The following is a 22,750-nucleotide window of genomic DNA, read 5'->3' as shown; positions in this document are numbered from 1 at the left end:
TTTAGGCTGTATCTGATGCAACCACAAAACCTTTTTAACACAGGATTAATGCTGTGAGATGATCACAGTTTGATTTAGTTTAGGTACAAAAAAAGTCCTTGGCTAGATTTAGGACAAGATCATATGTGGGGTTACAGTAACTACTTTATGTCACTGAAGCGACTTGCAATACGAGTCATGTGACACATAACGTTATGTACCCTACAGCTTTTAATAACATTTTGATTTAACACAGGACACAACGCCCCTATCAGCGGTTAAAAAGTAACTAATACTCTAAGTAGTTTTCGAGAAGACTACTTTGTACTTTTACTTAGTCTTTTATCAATACCAGTACTTTTACTTGTAATAAGTAATATTCTAATACTCAACTCGACTGGATGAACGGTTCTGATTAATCAGCTCCTCCCAAACAGACTAGTTGCACTAGTTGGAATAAAGTGTACTCATGAGACAAGGACAGAAGACAAATTATTCAGTGCAGATGCATCTTTTGTGGATTCTCACGTGATAAAACACAGACACACCACAGAGGACTTTGTGTTTTGTGTTTATGTAAATTGTTCAGGTAGGAGATCTGTCAGATTCTGACATATTTCACTCGATCAAAACAGACAAGCAGACGCAGACATCTGCTCTGAGTTCTCACCAATAGTTCAGCATGATTTTATACAAAATTGCACATTTCAAAACACAGGGTTTTTTGTGTGTGTCATTTAAGTTCATGGAATGGGACTGTGGCAGATTTCAACTTTTTGGAAAAAAAAAACAAAACAAAAAAAGAAAAAAAAAAAATCCAAACATCTGTCCAACCAAAAATACTGTAAGGAACATGTTACACCATGTTGGAAAAATCCAGAGCAAAGTCTCACACTAGCATTCATACACAACGATTTACTGATCAAATTAAAAATCTGCAGTGAATTAAAACAAACTTCTTCAACAAAACCAAATTTTTCAAGTACAATAACTTACAATCTGAAAATCAAACCAAAAAAAAAAAATTATCAAAATGGACATTCCCTCATTTACACACTTTCAGAAGATAATTTCATCAAAAGAATTTCTTAGCTGCTGCTTCTTGTTGACTCCTGCAAGAGAAACGAAGGACAGACACAAAGCATTAGAGAGTCGTTTAAATCCACAAGCGCACGTATGGGCCGAATAAAAACGGCGGCGTCTTACTTGTACATGATGTAGCAGAAGAACAGGACTGACTGGACGACGATGAAGATTACAAAATGAACGGTGGATAAGCAGGAAGGCATAGGAGGCAGCTCAGGACACTTTATGGCCTTCTCAGCAGGATTCTGTGAGTGAAAACATACAGAGGGGAGAGGTCAGTCAGCTGATTTATAAACTGCTCCGAGTGAGACGCCACGCTCTGATCCGTACCTGAGCGTTACGCTGGACCAGATGTTCCACGTCCCTTTTGACCGTGTGCAGATGTTCCTTGATGTCGTTGAAGTGCTGAATGGTCTCGTATGTTCCCATCCCGGCTGTGTTACCCTGATGCTGGACTGAGCCGATCTGTTTCAGGGACTCGTAAAAGGAGTTTCTGCAGTGACAAAGAGAAAAATTACAATTTACAAAGACATTTAAAGGGATAGTTTGTATTTTTTGAAGTGGGGTTGTATGAGGTACTTCTTGGTAGTCAGTGTGGATGGTCAGCAGCAACACGTATTGTAGCTAAAAAAAAAAAGGTCTACCTATTAAAAAATATCAGTGTGTGCTATATTTAGACTGTTCATGGCTTTACTTTGCTGTCAGACAGCCTTTTCCAACAGGAAACCACCATTAAAAAAGCCAGATATCACCCTCTCCAAAGCCACCAGACTCTCTGGCAAAAACAGTCATTTTACCTCTCAGAATACAGGAGTTGCTGGTCTACCGCTGCCTTGATCAGATTGTTTGTGTCGTCGTGCGATTTCTATGTTTTGAAAGGTTAGTTCGGATTCCCCAAAGTCACAAAATAACAGAAGCAAATTAACTGACTGAAGTAACAGTAGACCAGCAGCTACTGTGTACTGTGAGGTGAAATTACTATTTTTGTCAATGGAGTCTGGTTGCTTTAGCAAAAGATGTATTTGTCTTATGTCACGGTGGTTTCCTGTCAGAAAAGGTGTCTGATAGAAAAGTAAACCACTTAAAATAAAGAGTACACTTAAACTGATATTGATTTTGTGGCTAAAATGTGTTTGTCATTGCAGTACGTTGCTTAGCTCCCTGCACCGGTTCTCCTCTCAGCTTCTCCAAACTGAGGACGTGCCGACCGCCGTCTACTGTCTGCAATACTGACCATCAGTAAGTACCTTGTGCAACCCCACTTCACATAATCTGGAATATCCATTTAGATTCAGATTCAAAACTTTGTTGTTGTTTAATGCAGGCAATAATGGAAATCTGTGGCAAACATAAGACTGCAGCTGCTCCCCGAAGGACTGAAATAAATAAAATTCAGTGCCTCAACAAAAATTTCCGCAATAAAGTCAAAATGATGGATTTATAGCCTTCTTTTGATACGTGAATTCATGTTTAGAAACACGATGTCCGGTAAATATGCCGTGTGGTATCATTTATTTACAGTAAATCAAATTGTCCAAAATTAATCCTTTAATCCCTATTCACGAGAGGCTACATATTCACAAAGTTTGAAAAACAGAAAATTGCCATCTGATAAAAGAGGTCATGATTGCTAAATTAATCCCTTATAAAAACATGTTCTTACATCAGATTACAAGTACAGGAGGTTAAGAAACAGACCACAGAGGAACATTATCTGAAACATGGAATCCACAGTCAGCTATGATGCTAAAGACGGAATTTAAAAAAGCGACTGGACAATTAAAAAAAAGGTGTATGAATGAGGAAATGTATTGTACTCTGGAAGCTTTAGTTTGAGGCAAGGAGAGAAAACTATTGTTTTAGACATTATAAAACATCTGAACCTATCCTGTAAAAAGAACAGGAAGCAGACCGATACAAGGCCAGACGGTGGTGTGATGGCTGGAAATGCATCGAAACATCATGTTTTTATGTCTGCGTTGTGTTTGACTAAATTAATGACTTAAGTCTCAGAGCATTTTTGAGTTTTTTTCTTGCAACTCTTGTCAGTTTAATCTCACAGAATATCTGGGTGTTTACTTGAAAAATTATTAATTTAGTCTCAGATACTTTTTCTTGCAAATTTATTACTTTAGTCTCAGATCATTCTTGAGGGTTTTTTTTCTCTTGCAAAACTACCAGTTTGATCTCTCACAATATCCAATTTTTTTCCTTGTAAATGTTCAACTTTCATCTTGAAAATACTGAATTTTTCTCAGAACATACTGTATTTTTTTTTTACTTGGCCCTAAAATGCTGCTGTAAATTTTTAGTGTATTTAGAGTGTAACAATATTTATTCTACCGAGTCTTTCATTTGTCACTATAAGAAATTTTCAACAACAGCTCACTTTCTACAAGTTAAAATGAAAGGACTGACATTTTTAGGAAGATTAGGTTAGGAAAATAAAATGACCTGGATGAATCTTCACTGGTTAGCTGAGCTTAGCTTAGCATAAAGACTGGAAACAGGGAAAGTCACTAACCTGGCTCTTTCCAAAGATTAAAAAAAATGCTAGCCACACATCTAAAGTGCAGAAATTAACATTATATATCATTTGTTTAATCTTATCTAATTAATTACAAATCAATTTATATAGAGCAGGTCAAGGCTGCAATTTTTCATACTATATAAAGAGATGAGGAGGCACAAAGGCCATAGTGGAGAGGAAAACCTCCTTTTAACAGGCAGGACCCTCGAGCTGAACCAAACCGGTTTGTCTAAACATGACGGCTTCACTGCATTAATCTGGGAAGGTTTATGTGTCGGATTGTCTTTCTAAGTTATTGATGGTGGCGTCTGAAATGTCCATCCATCATTCTCTCAAAAAAAGACGTCAAAATATAGAATCAAAAATCATCAATGTCAGGGCTCGCCAGTAATACAACGTGAAATCCGTAAAATCTGTACGTCCACGTTCAATTTCCTCACTAAGAGAAGTACAAATACATTTGAAACCATTCTCAAAAGAGAATGAAGAAGCCTTAAGCCTGGATCATATTTCTCAACAAAATGAAATTTCTTAAAGTCGATTGCTCACAGGGAGGAAGCAATAAGTTTCCCTTATCATCTTAAACACGTCTAAGACGATTATGAAGAAAAAAGTGACTTGACAAATGAAAGGAATTCCAGCGGCGTAAGTAGGAAGGCCCTGAGGGGGAGGATTGTGGCAAGAAATCAATTGGAGGTAGAGCATGTTTTTGACTGTGTATGACAGATGTATTTAAAGACTACTAATCTGATAAGGACAAAACGGTGCTAAGATGTGGCCTTTTCTCGCTCGGCCACATGGCCGAGGTCTGGACGGGCCGGACAGGGATGACATAAAAACAAAATCTAATTTGTTTCGCAGAGAGAGAGAGAGAGAAAAAAAAAAAAATCTCCCTTGAGAAAGTAAGTGAGCATTTATTAAAGCCTACTACATCTAATCTTCATCTGCTACAAGTGACCCATTTATGAGCCGAAAGCCCTCCTTGGAGTCTGAGATGAGGTCGTATCATAAACTCAGTGTGTAAAAGATGGGTCAGGATAAACTGAGAGCTTAATCTACAAAGTAATACAGATCAGTCGCACACATTAGCACATTAGAGGGAGCAGCTGCAGCCTTTTTGCCAGGGTCTGAACTTATTTACTGTGTCAATCAGCTTACTCCTGTGTATCTTGAAATTGCCACTCGGATAATGTGCTTTCTTCAAATCGAATCATCACAGAAGCTCCGTCTTTCCCTGCCGTCTCATTCACTTACGCAAATATTTAGGATGAATTAGCAAACGAGACGCGTATAAGTGAGAGTCTGGGTCCGTGCGAGTTATGGGTCAGTGATATAATAAAGAAAATCATGTATGCAAAGTCATTTGAGGATGAATGTCCTGTTGGATTTAGGGCATATAAACAGCTTGGTTCTTTTATGATACATGAGACTAAGAGATTAATGTTACATAAAATAAAATCTTTAATATCTTGTGATTCTGATTAATTCTTAATGCAGATGGTGTGTTGAAATTAAGACGCACAATCAAACTGTAGCGACGGGACAAACGTGCCATTATTGACTACATAAACACAAAATTCTTTGTTAATACAGCAGACTTTTAAAAGAGCAGTGAAGTAAATTAATGTTGCCGAGCTGAAAATGAGCAGACTAGTTAGATAATTCGTAACTTAATCACCGGTGAAATTGAGAAAAAACATTTAAATCCCCTCACAAATCTAAAAGAAGAAGACATTTCTTTTTAATCCGTTGCGTGCTCACAATGACTAAGCCCACAAGCACCTTACAGGCGAGCAATACAAAAGCAGAAATATGTTATTGACGACATACAAGCTCTGAACATCAAAAATTACATTCTGTACACCTAATCAGGCTTAGTTACTGTAAGTACCAAAATCAAACAGTCGCTTTGAGTCTTTGCCGCGGAAGGCACACCATCATAAAATCTCTTAAGCTGTTTTATCTTAAAGTCTGTGCAGGCTGTCATCTGAGAGTGGGAAGTCCCCTTCAATTTAAAATCTGCTCGTCCCCTTGTTCCTACAGTCGGATGCAAGGCTGCAGATTTAGTGCAGTTTCTTTAACTGATAGTTGAACAAGTTAACAATCCATAATTGATGGAGATTAATAATTAATAAGATACAAAATGCATGTTTTTTTTTTTTTTTATTCTAGCTGCACTTTAGTTATGTTAAATATTAATTAATGACTTAAACCATGTAGATCGTGATCATGAACCCTCACAGCCGAACTTCACATTGTTTTTACAACTTCCTAGACAGCGCCGTCAAAAGTAACGTTACATAAAAAGTAAGCATTAAAGTAGAAAACTGTAAAATTTTTATGACGGCTCGCGCACAAACTGTAGGGAGACGCCACCGCAGCAATGGCGGCTTGTTAACTTCCGGTTCTTTGCCAGATTCACCTATAAGCGGTGGGCCTACAAACATGATCTGTGATATCACAACTAATTTGGAAGCCAATCCTGGTTCAATCTGCAACTTATATATTATTTAATTACTTAAAACTTGGCTTCAAACCAAATAAAAAGTGTTGTGAATTAGTCACCTTTACCAGCAGCCCAAAGATTTTAACCATTTATTAAACTGTTTGAGAATATGTCCAAACTTCTGCAAAAAAGTCCCGTTTTTAACATCAGATCTGAATTATGCAACTGCTAAAATGGAATTAATCTTTTTATTTCATCACAACAAATGTTATCCCATTTACTGCTGAGGCTTTTAGTGCCTGTGTGTGTGTGTGCGCGCGTGTGTGTGTGTGTGTGTGTGTGTGTGTGTGTGTGTGACGTAGCTGTTGCTGCAGCTGGATTATGAGGCTGGCAGACACCTGTGATGTTGCAGCCACCGCATCCTGAGATTAAATATGATTTGAGGGATTTGAGGATTTCCCTTGTTTTTTCTGGAGTATCAAGGACCTCGTCTTTATGTTTTAACAAAAACAACAGCTAGTTTCTAAAGACATCAACAACAAAGACCCGGTTGTTACTTACCTCAAGTCGTTCAGATTTCTGAGAACCTCCTGCTGGGTGGCTACGACAGAACTCAGCTGCTGTTGACTGGAGGTATCCAGCTGTAAGAGAAATAAAACGTAATGGTCTGAAGGTTAAACACTGCAGTGTTGACATTAGGTAAAGGAGTCATAAAAAAAGGTTTATTAGTTTTCATAACCTGTCATAAAAACAGGAAAAAGTGAAACCAGTGGGTTTTTATCTCTACTGATAATTTGTTTGTACGGGTGCTCTGATAGAGACTTTCAGGACCAATCACCGATCATTGGAAACAGTACTGCTCAATACCTAAACTATTCTGAACAACACTGTATATTAAGTATAAAACAACTTGAAAATGATCAGATGTACTTGTGGACCTGTTGTACAATAATATGGTTGAGTTTGCTGACAACAATTTGGTAACAGTTTTTTACAGAAATGAATGGAATATTGTTCTGATTTTAGCATCTAATTATTGAAATTATGTGAAGGAAAGAACATGAAAGTAAGAACAGATGCAGGTTTATGTATTTTCACAAAGAAGATATTCAAGTACAGACTTAAGTTTGGAGTGCACATGAATGCACTATGAAGTCCCTGTCTGGGCCCCCCAGCTTTGCAAAGCTCTGTAGATTTTAGAGTTTACAAGGTGCACCTGAAAGCACCATGAGGTTCTGCCCCCACTCTGACACAGCAGACAGCAGAGAACAGAAGCAGCGTGCCCATAAATGAAACCAGACAGACTCTTAGGATAATTGACTTATTACATCACTATTCTGGGACAAGTATCACCCACCAGTGGAGCAGAGATTTACTCACCAAACAGGAAATCTACCCACATTTGTCACTTGGTGGTTTTTCATTTTGTACCTTGCCGCTTCGTCATCTGATTGGCCTTTATTAAGACCACTGATCAAACGATTTAGAACATATAAAGGTCGATGACAATTGGTGACGGATCAGAGAACCAGAAGCAGGTTGCCAGTGGTCTCTCCAGTGGTCGCACACTTAAGGTGGACTGATTTTAGTGACATGCTGTGCTCAGGAGATGACCGCAGCTTTAACCCCAGTTAAAAGACTGTTGAATCTTTTCACATCTTTGCATGTCATGTCTTTATTTTTTGTAGTATCATTAGGAGTAGAATCTTGACGATACCCATCCCTAAAACTGATTAGAAATCAATCTAAATATTATAGGATCAAAACCACTCACTATTTATCAGACTATGAAATGATTTATAATCCTGTCCCCAGCTGGTGTGGACCCGTCTCTTGCCAGTGACACGCTCACCTGTCCCGACTCAGCGTTCGGCCCCTTCTTGGCGACCTCATCGGTGATGACAGAAACGTATCGCCGCTGCTCGTCCAGGATCATGGCGAGCTGCCGGTGCAGCTGTTTGATCTCCAGGTGGATCCTGTTCTGGCCTTCAAACACCTGACGGATCTCCCGGTCATTCACGCTCTCAAAAAGGTCCTCAACTGTGAAGAGGGACAGAAAAACATTAACAAAATTAAAATAAAATCTGCAAACCTTTCAACAGGAAGTGCAAAAGCAGTGTTTGGGAATTTCTCTTTGATGTTCCAAACTCTTTAACTTGTATTGTTGAGATTAAGAGTGAAAACAGAAACAAATGTGCAGTTCTTGTCACTATATTTCACATAATAAAATTCAGAACACTAACTCGGTTCTCCTTGGACGTCTGGGTGCTCTTTCTGAAACTCCTCTTTCTTTTTGTCGAGCTCTTGCTGGAAGTTCTGAAATTCCTCCTGGTACTTGTCCTTCTCCTCTTTAGGAATCTCAGATTCAGGTGGGGGCTTCAGTGGGAAAGACAAAAAAAAAACCCTCTCTGAGTTCAATAGAGGCTGTGCTTAAGGCTATGTAGTGCACATGCATGCAGACACACACACACACACACACACACACACACACGTGCGCACACACACACAGCTACAGAGTGGTGAACAGCACACACAGGATTGTGGAAAAAATATGAGGGTCTTGAGGAAAGTGTAGTTACCGGTTGCTGGCCGGGCTCCGAGAGTCTGAATAACAAGAAGGACAAAACATCGTGGTCATCTGATGAAGGAAAGAAATTCTGAGTTAGAAAATAAACAGATTTAAAATGCTGGCGTCACTTTACTGCACAGTAATAACAGGGTTATAAACAGGGGTGTGGTGGTAAATACAGTGGTGAACAAACTATAGAGTCGTGTCATTGATTGATACGGATGAGTTTTTATATCTGTGCAGATACAGTCACCACCAAACACTTAGTAGGTCATTAGTGATGATTTAGAGGGAACATGTTTATATGAGTCTATACATTGGGTTTTTTAAAAAAAAAAATAATGATGCATATTATGGCTTTAAGGTGGGGAAATACTGATAAGAAAGACCACAACAGAAGTCATAATAGCAATTAGCTCATAATAATGAGATAATGGGGTTATGTTAAAGGAAAATAGCGAAATTCCTCTTCCCTCAAAAATGGGAAAATTAATGTAAGAAAAACATTTTTGAATGGAGGAGGTCTTTGAAATAAATAGTTGCTGTGTGTCTGGATGTTGTTGATATATGTTATATTATATATATATATATATATATATATATATATATATATATATATATATATATATATATATATATATATATATATATATATATATATATATATATATATATGATGCAGCAACAAACTGTGTTTACCAACAACGTTTTTCAAAGTGTTCCCGAGTCCATGTAGTATCTTTATACAGTTAGATGGGTTCTTAATGCAGTTTTTAATGTAGTGCCTTGCCCCTTACATACTGATATTATAGATCATAGATGGTGAAATCCCAAACTTTTTGCAGTTCTTAAACTGTTGGACTGTTTGCCCACACAGTTTTTCACAAAGTGGTGACTCTCACCCCATCACGCTTGTGAACGCCCCTTTAATACCCAAACATGATTCTGTCACCCGCTAACAATCCACCACTCTTTTGTTGCATCTCTGCCAATTTTTTTGAAATGTGTTGCTGACATTAAATTCAGAATGAGTGTAAATTTACAAAAACAATAAAGTTTGTCAGTTTGATCTGAATTAAAATGATTTGCAAATCACTGCGTTCTGTTTTTATTTTTGTTTCACACAGTGTCACAACTTTTTTGGTGTTGTGGTTGTACCTCCACATCTGACATTTTAAGCCTAATAATCTGATATTTTAGCTGGTACAAGAGAACAAGTCTAGCCTGTAAAGTTTTAGTTAGAGAGGTTTTAAGGTTTTTTTGACACAGAGAAGAGAGTCATACCTGCTAAACCACCAGTGGCGGCTGAAATGCCAAAGAATCCCTCCCTGGGAATGACCATGTTGTCCACCTTTGTGCAGAACTCGTAGTCCTCTTTGTCTGGAGTGAACCCGTTGTTGATCATCACCTGAGAGGAGGACGACAGAACAATGACGCAGCTGAACAAAACACCACTGACTGAGCTGATTATCAAACATTATAAGATCAGCCGGCGCCAGTTCTTAATGAGGTAAAAACTGTATTTGATGCTCAACATGTGAGTGTTTGCAGGTTCTCTTACCGTCAGCGTGTTCTTGTAGTACGTTATTTTGGCTCTGACTGGATACGGTTTGTTGCGGAAGTCTCGTAAACACGTGCCGAGGGCCTGTGTTGTGCCGTCACTGGATCAAAACAACAGACAAGATACTGCGGTTACATTCATCTCCATACAGCACTGAGCTTCACATAAATGGTCAATGGGAAGAAATGTAGTCTGATCAAAGTTTATTAAATAAGTGAATAACATTAATGCCCATGTATGTTTTTGTAAACAGTGTGAATTCTAAGACAAACTGGAATGGCATTGAAAAAGTGATTTAAAGCTTTCGCTGGCCCGAGGGAGATTAGGAAAAGATAGAGGATTATTTACTTTCCAAGCAAATATAATCATATTTCCTAATCTTCTTTAAGTTGTTAAAATTTGAGTTGATGACGACATCGGAGCAGAGCGAAGGAAATGTTTACTTACTTTTGATGGTCGTAAACAAGGTTGCCATTGTTTCCCACAACAATTATGGCTGGGTTATTTTTCTGGAACGAGGACGAGAAAACAAACAGAATTAATAATCCTAAAAAAAAAAACAGAGGAGGCTTTGCTTTTAGGTTACTCAAAAATATTTAATCCCACACCTGAACACAAACAAATATTATTGAAATATGATATAAACAGGCCTATGAAAGATTTATTTTGCATTGATAGATGGTAGATATATTACCATCTACTATTAAATATATCTAAAATTGAAAAAAAAAAATTTAATTAACATACAAAATAAACAAATTTATAATCTGTATTTCTTTCAGGGCTCTAACTTGAAGGTGTCCTGCTGTCTCGGGTGGAAAAAAGTTGATCAGGGACGATGAAAATTTATGTTTTGGACAGCAGTGGGATGGAAAGTAGAACTGACCTAAAAAACACAACTGCTCTTAAACCATAACATTAATTTATGACAAAGTTGTCAATGATGCATTATATGCGAGTACGCATGAACAAGCAGTGTTTACAGATGTGAAAAAAAAATTAACAAAAAAACCTGTTGATTTATGAACTGAATGAGAATATAATATTAAAAAAATGAATGAATATGTATTTATAACAAATGTTTTAATAAAATGTGAACTAATTTAATTATTTCAATTGTATTTTATTGATGGATTTTATTGTTATTTATTAATTATGTATATAATTTGTAGAAAAACAGACATTTTATAATTTTATGACTAGGATTTACTTTATGATAGTTTTAATTGTGTTTTGGGACAGTTTGGAACGGTGGTGAAAAAAGTCACAGAGAAAACTTTTTTGAGCCCAAACCAATATTTAATATGCTGACCATGAATATGTTATGTGAATCCCACAAATGCATCAGCTTAAAATCATATTTTTGTTTTATAAAAGTCTTTCTCTGTGACCGAACCAGTTGATAACAACCAAACGGAGGCCGTCTGTGTGTTGATGTGTGCTGCCTCTGTACAAGGAGATCTTTGAACAAGAACAGAAACAAAACAAAGACTGAACACGTCTTCATCGGTGAGTTTCTGCAACCAGCCCTCCTTCAACACAGAAACTCACTGTGAAACTCTCAGCAACGCTCCTGGAAACATGCAGTCATTAGTTAAAGCTAAACAATGGTTGGAAATGTTGAGTTGACACCAACCTTTCCATCATTGTCAAAAGAGTCAAAGAAGATTCCGACTCCGTTCCACTGGTCCGTGGCTCCGTACACCGGGCCGTCGAGGCCTTGTGAAGTGGTGAACCACACAGCCTGTTACGCAAAGAACACGTGGTCAGAAATATTAGTTTGCCAATCAAAGGCAGCGGCCATAACACTGTGGTTGTTTTTTGATTTGCTTCTGAAGTTTCTCTGCTGACAAATAAAGTTAGTCAGGTCACCAGGGAAACAGTGAATGTGACAGTAAACAGATGTGTAAGTATTTATGTGTTATAGTGCTGCTATGAACAGATCTGCTGTTGTCACATGTCGGTGCAGTGAAACTAATCAAACAGGACAAATCAATTCTGTCAGGTAGAAAAATACTTGTCAATTAACCCTGTGGGCACGACACACCTCCTGAAACAGGATGTGCACCTTTCTTTCAAATTAAAGTTTCTCTACATCTAATATACAGAGTCTGATAGGAAACACATGCTGACACCCTCCAGTGAAAATCACGTTTTCAGCCTTGTTAACATGTCAATTTGGTGTTTTGCATGTGTTCTAAGATGCGATTGGGAACAAAATAAGCAGTAAACACCTTATCTGAGCATTTCTTGCACAAGTCAGGCTGGGTATATGACATCATAAACCCCAGGAACCAATCCTGTTAATCGAAGTGATGACCGCGTACATATTATTAGCAGCGATGCCCAGACGACAGGAGTAGCTGGATGTAGCTACTAACTGTGATTACCTTACAAAACAGAGGAGAAACCAGCTGCAGCTACTTAAGTGTTGGAGGTGTGGAGTGAGCAGGAACTATTTGCATATTTATAAATCTTCGAATACTGAATGAAGGCAAGGTGTATGTAGGCCATTTTAACAAGGTATTTGAACTTATTTTGAAAAAAAAAACAAAAACAACGTAAGATACAATTTATTACTTATTGCAAAGCATTTTTTTTATTGTTTTAAGTATGAGGTAAGGATTGTTTCAGAGCTGCAGCAAAAAAAACCTGATTAATCATTTTGAGTCATTCCTTAAGCAGAAGACAAAAAAACTAATTCTCTGATTTCTGCTTACTCCTCTGACAGTAAACTGGATGTCTTTGTGTTGTGGACAAAGCAAGACATTGGAAGACATCATTTTCTGACATTTTATGGACCAAACAACTGATTATCTAATATCGAAAGGAGTCGAAGGAGTACTCAATAATGAAAATTCTCGTTCCTAGTTTGGTTTGTTGTTTGGTGCATTCATTGTCATTTTGATATTGGAGTCCATAGCTGAGTTTCTGTAACGTTAACAAACCAATACTTTGGGGAAAACTAACACATTTAATCTATTTTTAATTTTTACAAAATAAGCTCATTTGCTCTCCCTACATAAAAAACAAAGTTAATCTGAGGTAAGAGAGGTTTACTGATTGTGACCCAGCACTTACTACCAACTTTTGACTCATGACGCTTTGTGCTACAGACACATTTTGGTTGCTGCATGTGGTGTAAAATGGCAGTAAGTAGTTAATTCTAGACTTGCAGTCAGTATATTAAACATGAACTTAACTTTTATAAAAACTGTAATCAGAGCAACACATTCCCTGACTGGTTCGTTAACAGATACAGAAGTTTGAGCCGTCCTTACCAAACCGTCCGCTCCCATCCTGCCTCTTCCAGATACTCTGAAGGTCACCTCGGCCTCCCAGTGTTCAAAGCTGACTCTGTTTTTCGTCCACACGCTGCCCCTCTGACTCCTGAGGGACGGCGTAATGCGCACCTGGTCTGCGCTGGGGATCGCATCTGGGGTGGAGACAGGGAGCAGGATTTCAGTAGCATGTTCAGTTCAATGTTCTCTATAAAAATAATTAACAACAGTTCACTGGAACAACATGCAAAGTATTTAGAGACAGTCATTTTCTGTGTGGCTGCCTCTTCCACTCCAGTCAGTGTGGAAAAGCTCCACAGCCGAGTAGCATGTTTGTTATCATAAGTCAGAATGATCAGGGTGTGTCTGCCTTGTAATCATTTAACTGCCTCAGTACCTGATCCAGATTTGTTTGTACATGTCAGTGTTTACTCAGTATAACATAAGACTTGTGCTTCAACACTGATTATGATAATCTATTAATTGTTGAAGTCACTAATGATCATGACTTGCTCCTCTCCTCTGTTTCAAATCATTGTAACTTGAAAAACGATGGGTTTTGCTGAGCTTGACGGAAAAAAAACAAGCAATTTTATCTAAACAAGAGTTGATAAATCAGAAAAAAAATGCTGCACTGTTCTCTTAAAATGACCTGAACCAGCCTTGCTGTGGTACGCACGGATCAATGTCATCAATAAATCAATAATCTCATCTGTTTAAGTAACTTTTTCAAGGCAAAATTCCACAACATGAACAAGTTCCAACTTCTAAATTGCTGCTTTTCTTTGTCGAGTTACTTGGGGTTTGGACTGTTGGTTGGATAAAACAAACAACTTGGGGATCCTGGGGCCTGAGCTACGAGGAAAGTTCGACAGCCGGGCTTTCTTTGCTTTAGCTGACTCAACAAAACCTCAAACCCCAGTCAGAGATAACGGGTATCACGATGGCGGTTATCAGCCGTCTTTGTTAGCTTAGGTTTTCCTCACCGGGCTCTGAGCTCATTCACACAGATTCCAGCCTCTTAAATGTGAATGTTTTCTGGTTTCTTTAAGTCCTTCATGACCGTACGCTGAATATCTTTGAGTTGTGAACAAAACAAGACATTTGGGGACATCATCGTGGGCTTTGGGGAACTCTGATTGACATTTCCTCACCATCTTCTGACATTTTATGGACCAAATAACTAAATCTAATAGTTGCAGCCCAAGTTTTCATATATAACGTATTCTAGCAGCTAAGAATCTGCAGGCAGAGGCAGAGAATATCGTCAGTAAAAGAACTGAACAGGTGTTGCTGTTACGGTCTTCTTGCACTTCTTAAATATTACTGTAGTTTGTTGCACATTTGATTTTTGAAACCAAACCACTTCAGGTTAGGTGTACAGCATAAGTTACCATGGTGATCTAGCCACTCTGGCTTTAGGCTCAACGTTAAAGGGATAGTTCAACCAAAAATTAGTCTCACATACCCAGACTGAAAGGTCTGGAACAACATATACACATTCATCTATAAGGGGGGAAAAAAACGCCCTGCCTTGTTTGAATTTCTTTAAACCAATTACAGTCGTCTTGGGCGGCACTCAGCGCAGGACGCAACAACAGTGCTGCTGCAAAACAGTTTCTGAGGGGAACATTGCTGGAACATTTGCATGGTGGGAGGAGAGCTCTGGTGTTAAAATGAATACATCACTGCAGAAGAAAAGATGACAGCTGTTAGCTTGTTTATGTTTGTACCATTAGTGGACCAGGTGCTCATTTGTGGTTTTCAGTGTGTAGATTGCAACTAGGAGACTGTTCTCGTTTACTGGGGACTTTAAACAGATTTTGCAGATAGCAGACGCCGTGACACTGCAGCCAATGGCAGGACTTATACCAGCAGTGTGCGTCTGACGAGCCACAAATGTAATGTGACAACTGGGGAAAAAAACAAAACAAAACATAAAATGCCTCCACAAAATGTGGTGCGACGGTGTGCACGCACAAGTGAACGGCACGCTGGACACTTGGATTACACCAGACGGGCAGTACGGAGTTTGTTTTTTTTTGTTTGTTTGTTTATTTTTTTGCATTTCAAAACTGGTCCTCATTCACTTCCACTGTTTGGGAGATTCTGCAACACTGTTTTCCTGTGAAACTCCAGCAGTATTTTGTGGACTAAAAAAACTAAACCTGGCCTTCAATCAGCATGAAGGTGAGGAGATAACAGGGATACGCGCAATTCGACTATACGATTACACTACACACTACCAATAGTAGTCGGTTAAACTATTTATTCATTTATTTGGCCCCCGTCAGACCGCGGCCCCTCTCACCCAGTGCATATGCCCCAGTGGCCCACTCAACCCCGGATGCTTTTATCAGAAAACTGGGACAGGTGACAGCTTGTAAAACCAGCGCGGTTTTTCATTGTTTGAATATAGGAAATAAAAATATAACATAACATAAACTGTGTTAGAATAAACTGACATATAACCACTTGACTGGAGCAGCGTGTAACCACATTCAGCACAGACATTAACCTGCAGAGAAGGCTGCTGCAGCTGCTGCTGCTGCTAACGCTAGCAACACATGAAGCATTTAGCATTTCGTGTCTTGTTTTGTTTTGTAGGATAATGTGCAATGTTCATTCACATTTCAACAACATACACAATATGATTTGGCGACTGTACACTGTATTTAACAGCTTCAAATGGGTCTCAATACACACAGTATTTTTCCGGACAGTGTTTCACATTTACAAATAATAAATTGTGCTTAGAATTTAGGGCTGCGCAATTAATTGGAATTCTCGCAATATGGCTTCCTGCAATTTTCAAATTGATTTGTGCAAAAAAAAAAGAAAAAAATCACACCACGGTCATTCAAAATAAGAATAATAATTACCTTTAATATTACCAATCATATTGCAGATTGCAATAACAGCCAAAATAATCGCAACCAGATATTTTTTTCAAAATCATTCAGCCATATCGATGTTAACTGCTTTCCGAGTGTTTTCTTACTGTTCGACTAGAAATTAGAAATTAGTTGCCAGGAACGTCCCTAACAAATAATGACTGAATTTTGATATTTGGTTGAACTATCCCTTTAACATCACTTCAGAGTACAGTCCCTCTGGTTTTCTGGAGGTTCAGACATGGACCATGTAATCACAAAGTTTGAGTCATGCTTCCTGTCATCACAGAGGAGGTTTCCTGCCACCTTGATATCTTTCTCTTTTTATGAATTGAAAGAAAAAAAAAAAAAACTCCAGATAGTTATACTTTATGATGTCACTTTTTTTTTATCCTTAACCATCAGTGGTGGTTTCAGGTTAACGTGGTCTAATCTCAGTGACTGCTCATGTCAGCAACAGGACAACTCAGTGTGTGTGATGCAAGACTCCAAAGGCCCATGTTTGCAGGAGGAAAGTTCAGCTGCATGTGTCTGCACCCACTGACATGTCAGCTGTCTGCACAGCTGCACTGTGGCCCTTTAACTAACTAACATGAGGCTGGGGCTGCTAAAATGCACGACTTCCCTCGTGTAGTTTATTTTTTGAATGAACAAAGCAAACCGCTGCTGCTCACTTCTTCACCTCCTGAGCGGAAACGCCGTCCGTTACAAACCGAAAACAGAGCCGGAGCTCGGCTGTCCTCGTTGTCACGCAGAGGGACTGTCCGTTAAGTTTGAACCGGCAGCAGCAGCGGGTCTGTGTGTGATGTTGACAGCTGGACTCAAACTTACTTCCAGTGTGGATCCAGAACGGGATACCGCCGTCGCTTTGAGACAGGTGCGGTCCTTTGAAGCTGTATTTGTACTCGAACCGGCGGTGAGGAGGCTCTTCTGTCGCCGAGGCACCGGCGGCGACGTCCGCGACGCTGCCGCGAAAAACCAACGCCGAGAGAAAAGTTAAAACGAGCAGAGGAGCGGTGGTGGCAGCCCGGCGCTGTGCTGTGGACACCGCCATGTTTCTGTATCACTGCTGACGTAGCGCTGCTCAGTCCACGCGCATGACGGGATGCCTGTAGGGCCAACAGGGCGTTTTCTCATTGGACGGTTTTTTTTGTCTCTCTTTTTTTATTTTTTTCCCCCGTTTTTTTTTTGTGTTACAGTTGAGGTTGACCTGACAAGAGAGGTCGTCTGTACACGAGTCACATTTTCAATTAATAAAATAAAAATAAATAAAATACAGACAGTACACAGTTCTCATCACACTTTAGCTGGGTTGCACCAAGACAGATTAATTTTTAACCCTGATTAAATTGACGCACCAAACTTTAAAGTGATGAAATTAAGACAGATTAAATCTGAACCTCAGTGTAGTTTTAGTCTGCACCAAAACATTAAATTTCAATTAAAATCCAATATTGACTTTAAACTTAAACTTACATCAACAAATATCACATCATCACAATTTAATTTTGTTTTAGTGAACATGAAGATTGTAACGCAAAACTGATCATTTCCACTAATTGTATTGCATATCGTGATTTCGGTCAAAATTTTTTTTTTTTTTTTTTTTTTTTTACCTACCTGTGCAGCCCTGTTAGCTAGCTAGCTAACAGAATAACTTTTTAAAAACTTTTTAGCTAGCCAGCAAACGATGTAATGTCTTGTTAACTTTTTAGCTAGCTAGTGAAAAGGGTGACCAGACATTTCCGAATTACAAGCAGTTGTCCCATACCCTGTCCTGTTTGTCCCAAAAGTTAACCGTTATATTAATAGTAATACTTGTATGAACAACATATGAATCTGTGAAAATATTCCAGATCAAATCACTCATGTAGGCTACAATTCCTGTTTTTAGTTATTAAAAGAATGATCTGTTTGTTTTATTATTATCATTGATGTGTTTTCATTTGTGATGTACAGATTAGACTATGATAAGCCCGTCATTCGCTGCTCAGTCCACGTGCATGATGGGATGCCTGTAGGGCCAACAGGGCGTTTTCTCATCAGACACTTTAATGTGGTCTCTGTTTCTCCCCCCGGTTTTTGTTACAGTTGAGGTTGAACTGAAAAGAGGGCATGTCTGTACACGAGTCACGCTGTCAAGTAAATTAATAAAATGCGCACACAGTACTCATTCAGCTATATATATATATATAAAGTGCCTTCTTATTACACTTTGGCTGGGTTGCACCAAGAAGGATTGATTTTTAACCCTGATTAAATTATGTCTTAACTTAAATATGATGCATCAAACTTAAAATCTATCTTAGAACTTAGAACTCTCTTTGTGCTGTAGGCCATCATTCAGTTTAAAAAACTGACCTAATCAGGTAAAACAAATAAAAGTTGTGTTGTACATGGAGCTGCTTGTTCCTGGTGGATCTGTTCATCTAAAGATGTTTGTATTGTCACATGATGGGGAAAGAGAGAGTGGCTCGTCACCTCCTGCTGTGACGCTGTGGCTTAGTTAAACGAAGCCTGTTGCATCATGGTGTTTATTCATACCTGAAAAGCACAAAACAATCCATTTACACATGAACAAAATGTCTGCTGAGATGACAGCATGCTAAGGAAACGTCCTGTGGTTGAACCCGCCATTTTCTTAAGTTTACCATAATGATGCAAATCCCTAACTGGTCCAAGACGACCAGGAGAGGAGTGACTTTTACGTTTAAATTAACATCTACATTGTAAAACGTGCAGGAATTTAATGGAATCAACTAATCTTTTCTTGTTAACATACAAGTATATGTTTTTATTGGTCCAAAGTTACTAGCTAGCTAGTTAGCAAGTGTTATCATACGTAACAAGCACGTTAAGCATTTATTTAGATTAGCTAGCTAGTTAGCAAGTGTTTTTTTTTTAACATTACCTATAAGATGTAACTATCAAACTATGACTTGATTTAGAATAGCTGGCTATGTGTTTTGTTAACATTAGCTATCATAAGTAACTAGCTAACTGTAAGAATTGATTTAGATTAGCTGGTTAGTTAGCACATGTTTTGCTACCATTAGCTATCATATGTAACTAACAAACTAAGAATTTAAGCAGATTAGCTAGCTAGCTAGCAAACTTGTGACTATTTATGTTGCTTGCACAGGTTCCTCCAACTTCTTTTAACCATCTTCAAAATTAGTTTTTTTATCAACATAGATGAGCCTAGCACTTAGCATATCTAGTTACAGGATTTTTTTTCCCAGGATGGTGAAATCAATTAGTTTTATTTGGGAAGACCTCCAGCACATACCTGCAATGTGCACAGATGTTTAGGGGAAACCTCAATATATGATCTTAAAATCAGTAATAACAGACCCTCAGTTCAATAATCAACTTATCAGATTTGTTAAAAAACTCGTTGAGGTCTTCGTCCTTTCAGCAGTCCTGTTCTGGACTGGCTCATAAGCCTTCATAAGGTCAGCGAAAGGTCAGCTGACATAGCCGTGCTGGCTGCAGAAGTTTTCACTGCAGTCTGAAAGCCTCAGTAGGAGACGGGCGATGACACAATTATGCTCCACTCGCTTTCTATTAACTCTCTCCAGCTTCTTCCTGTAGCCTCTGGAGGTGCAGCATCACTCACCGTGATGAGCCGTGATTACGGGTTCAGGAACGAACCCCAGAACAAAACAGACCATTGTGGCGACACTAATCCAGGGATTCTGAGTGTTTTATCAAATGATCAGCAAGTGGCAAGAACTGATCTGCACAGGTTTACAGTGACAAGGTTTCCTGCTGTAGTCAGTTTATTAACAATGGTTTACATTTTCTTTATAGTTAATCAAGTTATTTTAATATTGTGATACGTTACTGACTACATTTAACAGGTAATTCAAGTCTGTGACGTTTATTAACACGTCTTTGTTAATACAGGACTTAACATTTACAATATTATCACAAACTTGTGTGTAAAAGTTATAAAAGTCTAAGCTTTTCTAAGTTGTCTTGTGCCAGAATAACACAAGATAATTCTTCACCGATGAAGAGAAAATAACTGTTTATGTTTCTCTTTCTGTGTTGAAGGGGTTAATGTCAGCAGCAATAAAAAAAAAAATCATGTTTTAAATCATAGGCATGCAATGAATATACAAACATGGCTTTATCAGATGAACTGCAGGGTATGCAACTATGAAAAGGTAGAAAAATACATAAACAAACAGCTCACCAGCGGACATAGACGACAATAAACACACAAAAATAGTAAAACAACCAAACAAACAATAAAAAACAGAAAAAGATTACATCAGAGTCAGACTAAAAATAAAACAAATAGACAATCAAAACATCCAGATAAACACAAACAACATGTATGCCGTCACACCAACACATCAAAACAGGCCCAACAATCTGGGTAACAAAGTAACAATTAAATTAAATATAAAAATATAAAAACGAATTGAATAATTTAATTTCACCCTTGAGGTTTTTTCCCTCATCTCTCCCTGTGCCCTCCAAAATAAAACAACCACTAATAAACATTCTAAAATAATTGATTTTCAAGGAATCTTCACTTCATTTGTCTCTGAGACATCACCTGATATCACAGAGTTATTTTCATTACATATTTTCTAAACGTCCCTTCAAAAGGCAGAAACAACATGACAGAAACAAAAACAGACGTACAGTCGACTAAAAAAACTACACGGCAATACCCCAAGTTTTTAAACTTTTCCTATTAGATACAAATACAAGTGTTTTATATATATAAAAATTAAAATCTTATTAATGTTCTTTGGGAAAATTAAGATATAGTGCAGAATTTTTAAAATACACCTCTGAAACCACCGACAACATCAGGAGGAACATTGGAAATTTTAAGTGGAGTACATTAAATTATAAATAAGATGCTAACATCTAAAAGTTGTGAAGTCTCACAGGTTTGCAGTGGATTCAGAGAGCAGAGAAAAATAGAGGCCTGTGTCCTTTTGTGTGAGGAAGTCCTCATTAGAGAGTTAAACCACACTCTTTGTGAGGAAATGTGGGATTTAAATAACAAAAGCAATGCTAATGGATCCATTTAGGGGAGGACAATGGGAACCTGTAGGATGTTAATGGGTCACTGAGACGGTGAATAGCCGATCGCATGAGTCAGCACAAATATTTGGCCAGGGAATTATACGATGCTGCAGGAAACGTTATCTCAGAAAGTGACAGCGGGTTGATCTGTAGCCTGAAATATGGATTTTTAAACAAAACTGTATTTGAAAAAGTGATCAGTGTCTGCATTTGATCACAGTTTGATCTGGTTAATTCTTCATAACTTGATATTTTCTACCTCAGTTCCACTTGCTCTCTCCATCATATGGATATGTCAGTATTTAGAGATCCTAAACTCGACTAATCAGATAAATAAAATAACATTTTTGTTGTGGATGGGGCTGCTTGTCCCCGGTGGATCGTGAAGGGGAAAGGGAGAGTGGCTCGTCACCTCCTGCTGTGACGCTGTGGCTTAGTTAAACGAAGCCTGTTGCATCATGGTGTTTATTCATACCTGAAAAGCACAAAACAATCAATTAACACATGAACAAAATGTCTGCTGAGATGACAGCATGCTAAGGAAACGTCCTGTGGTTGAACCCGCCATTTTCTTAAGTTTACCACCATGATGTAAATCGCTGACTGGTCCAAGACGACCAGGAGAAGAGTGATTTTTATATTTAAATTAACATCTACACTGTAAAACATGCAGAAATTTAGCAGAATCAACTAATCTTTTCTGGCTAACTTATCATAAATATATAAGTTTTAATACTTTCAAGTTATATCAGTTTTAAATTTTATTTTCACAACACTTCATAACTTATAAATGTGAGTTGTTCTGGCTTAAAGCATCTTGATTCATATTAATGTGCTGCTGTTAGTTCAGGTTTCAAAAGAAACTTCATGACTGAAACTTGCTGTGTCTTTAATGAATGTTGAGATAAACCAAAAAGGTTAAGTTTCCTTAATTATGAAAACAATGCTAACCTTGATTAAGGTTTGTACTGAATTTATTTCCTTCCCCCGAACATAGTTGATTCAGATTAAAAACCCAATTCCAAAAAATTTGGCTAATTGTGTAAAACATAAATAAAAACAGAATGCAATGATTTGCAAAAACTTTTCAACTAATATCCAATTAAATACAGTACAAAGAAAAGATATTTAATGTTCAGACTGATGAACTTTGTTGTTTTTTTTGTAGATATACACCTGCAACACAATCTCAGAAAGTTGTGACAGGAGCATGTTTACCTCTGTGACACATCAGCTTTTCTTCTAACAACACTAAGTCGGCTTTTGGGGACTTTTTGGGGGAAATTCTTTCCCATTCTTGCTTGATATACGACTTCAGGTGCTCAGCAGTCTGAGGTCTCTGTTGTGTTTTA

General features: G+C 38.1%; 1 protein-coding gene across 1 annotated transcript; it reads right to left on the bottom strand.

Annotated features, from left to right (window-relative positions):
- Positions 1 to 534: 534 nt before the first annotated feature.
- lman1 (lectin, mannose-binding, 1) lies at positions 535 to 17,426 on the bottom strand. Its single transcript, XM_084746228.1, has 13 exons — positions 17,178 to 17,426; positions 13,453 to 13,607; positions 11,808 to 11,915; positions 10,619 to 10,680; positions 10,172 to 10,271; positions 9,895 to 10,018; positions 8,621 to 8,679; positions 8,285 to 8,417; positions 7,894 to 8,081; positions 6,603 to 6,682; positions 1,396 to 1,558; positions 1,186 to 1,310; positions 535 to 1,091 (listed from the first exon to the last, which is right to left on the bottom strand). Exons 1-13 carry the CDS (start codon positions 17,398 to 17,400, stop codon positions 1,055 to 1,057), a joined length of 1,557 nt encoding a protein of 518 aa, XP_084602354.1. The 5' UTR covers positions 17,401 to 17,426; the 3' UTR covers positions 535 to 1,054.
- Positions 17,427 to 22,750: the final 5,324 nt, after the last annotated feature.

The sequence above is a fragment of the Lutjanus erythropterus genome, chromosome 20, assembly GCF_056507025.1.
Source record: "Lutjanus erythropterus isolate fLutEry1 chromosome 20, fLutEry1.hap2, whole genome shotgun sequence".
NCBI lineage: Eukaryota > Metazoa > Chordata > Actinopteri > Lutjaniformes > Lutjanidae > Lutjanus > Lutjanus erythropterus.
The sequence above is the reverse complement of the archived record's forward strand: the minus strand, read 5'-3'. Positions and strand labels throughout refer to the sequence as shown.

Bases quoted from the DNA above. Each gene is read 5' to 3' on its own strand.
- lman1 (XM_084746228.1), bottom strand. From the start codon at position 17,400: ATGGCGGTGTCCACAGCACAGCGCCGGGCTGCCACCACCGCTCCTCTG. The intron at 10,272-10,618 runs GTAAGTAAACAT...GTTTTGATCCAG, and splicing joins CTTGTTTACGACCATCAAAA to TGACGGCACAACACAGGCCC. The intron at 6,683-7,893 runs GTGAGCGTGTCA...TTTCTCTTACAG, and splicing joins CGAACGCTGAGTCGGGACAG to CTGGATACCTCCAGTCAACA.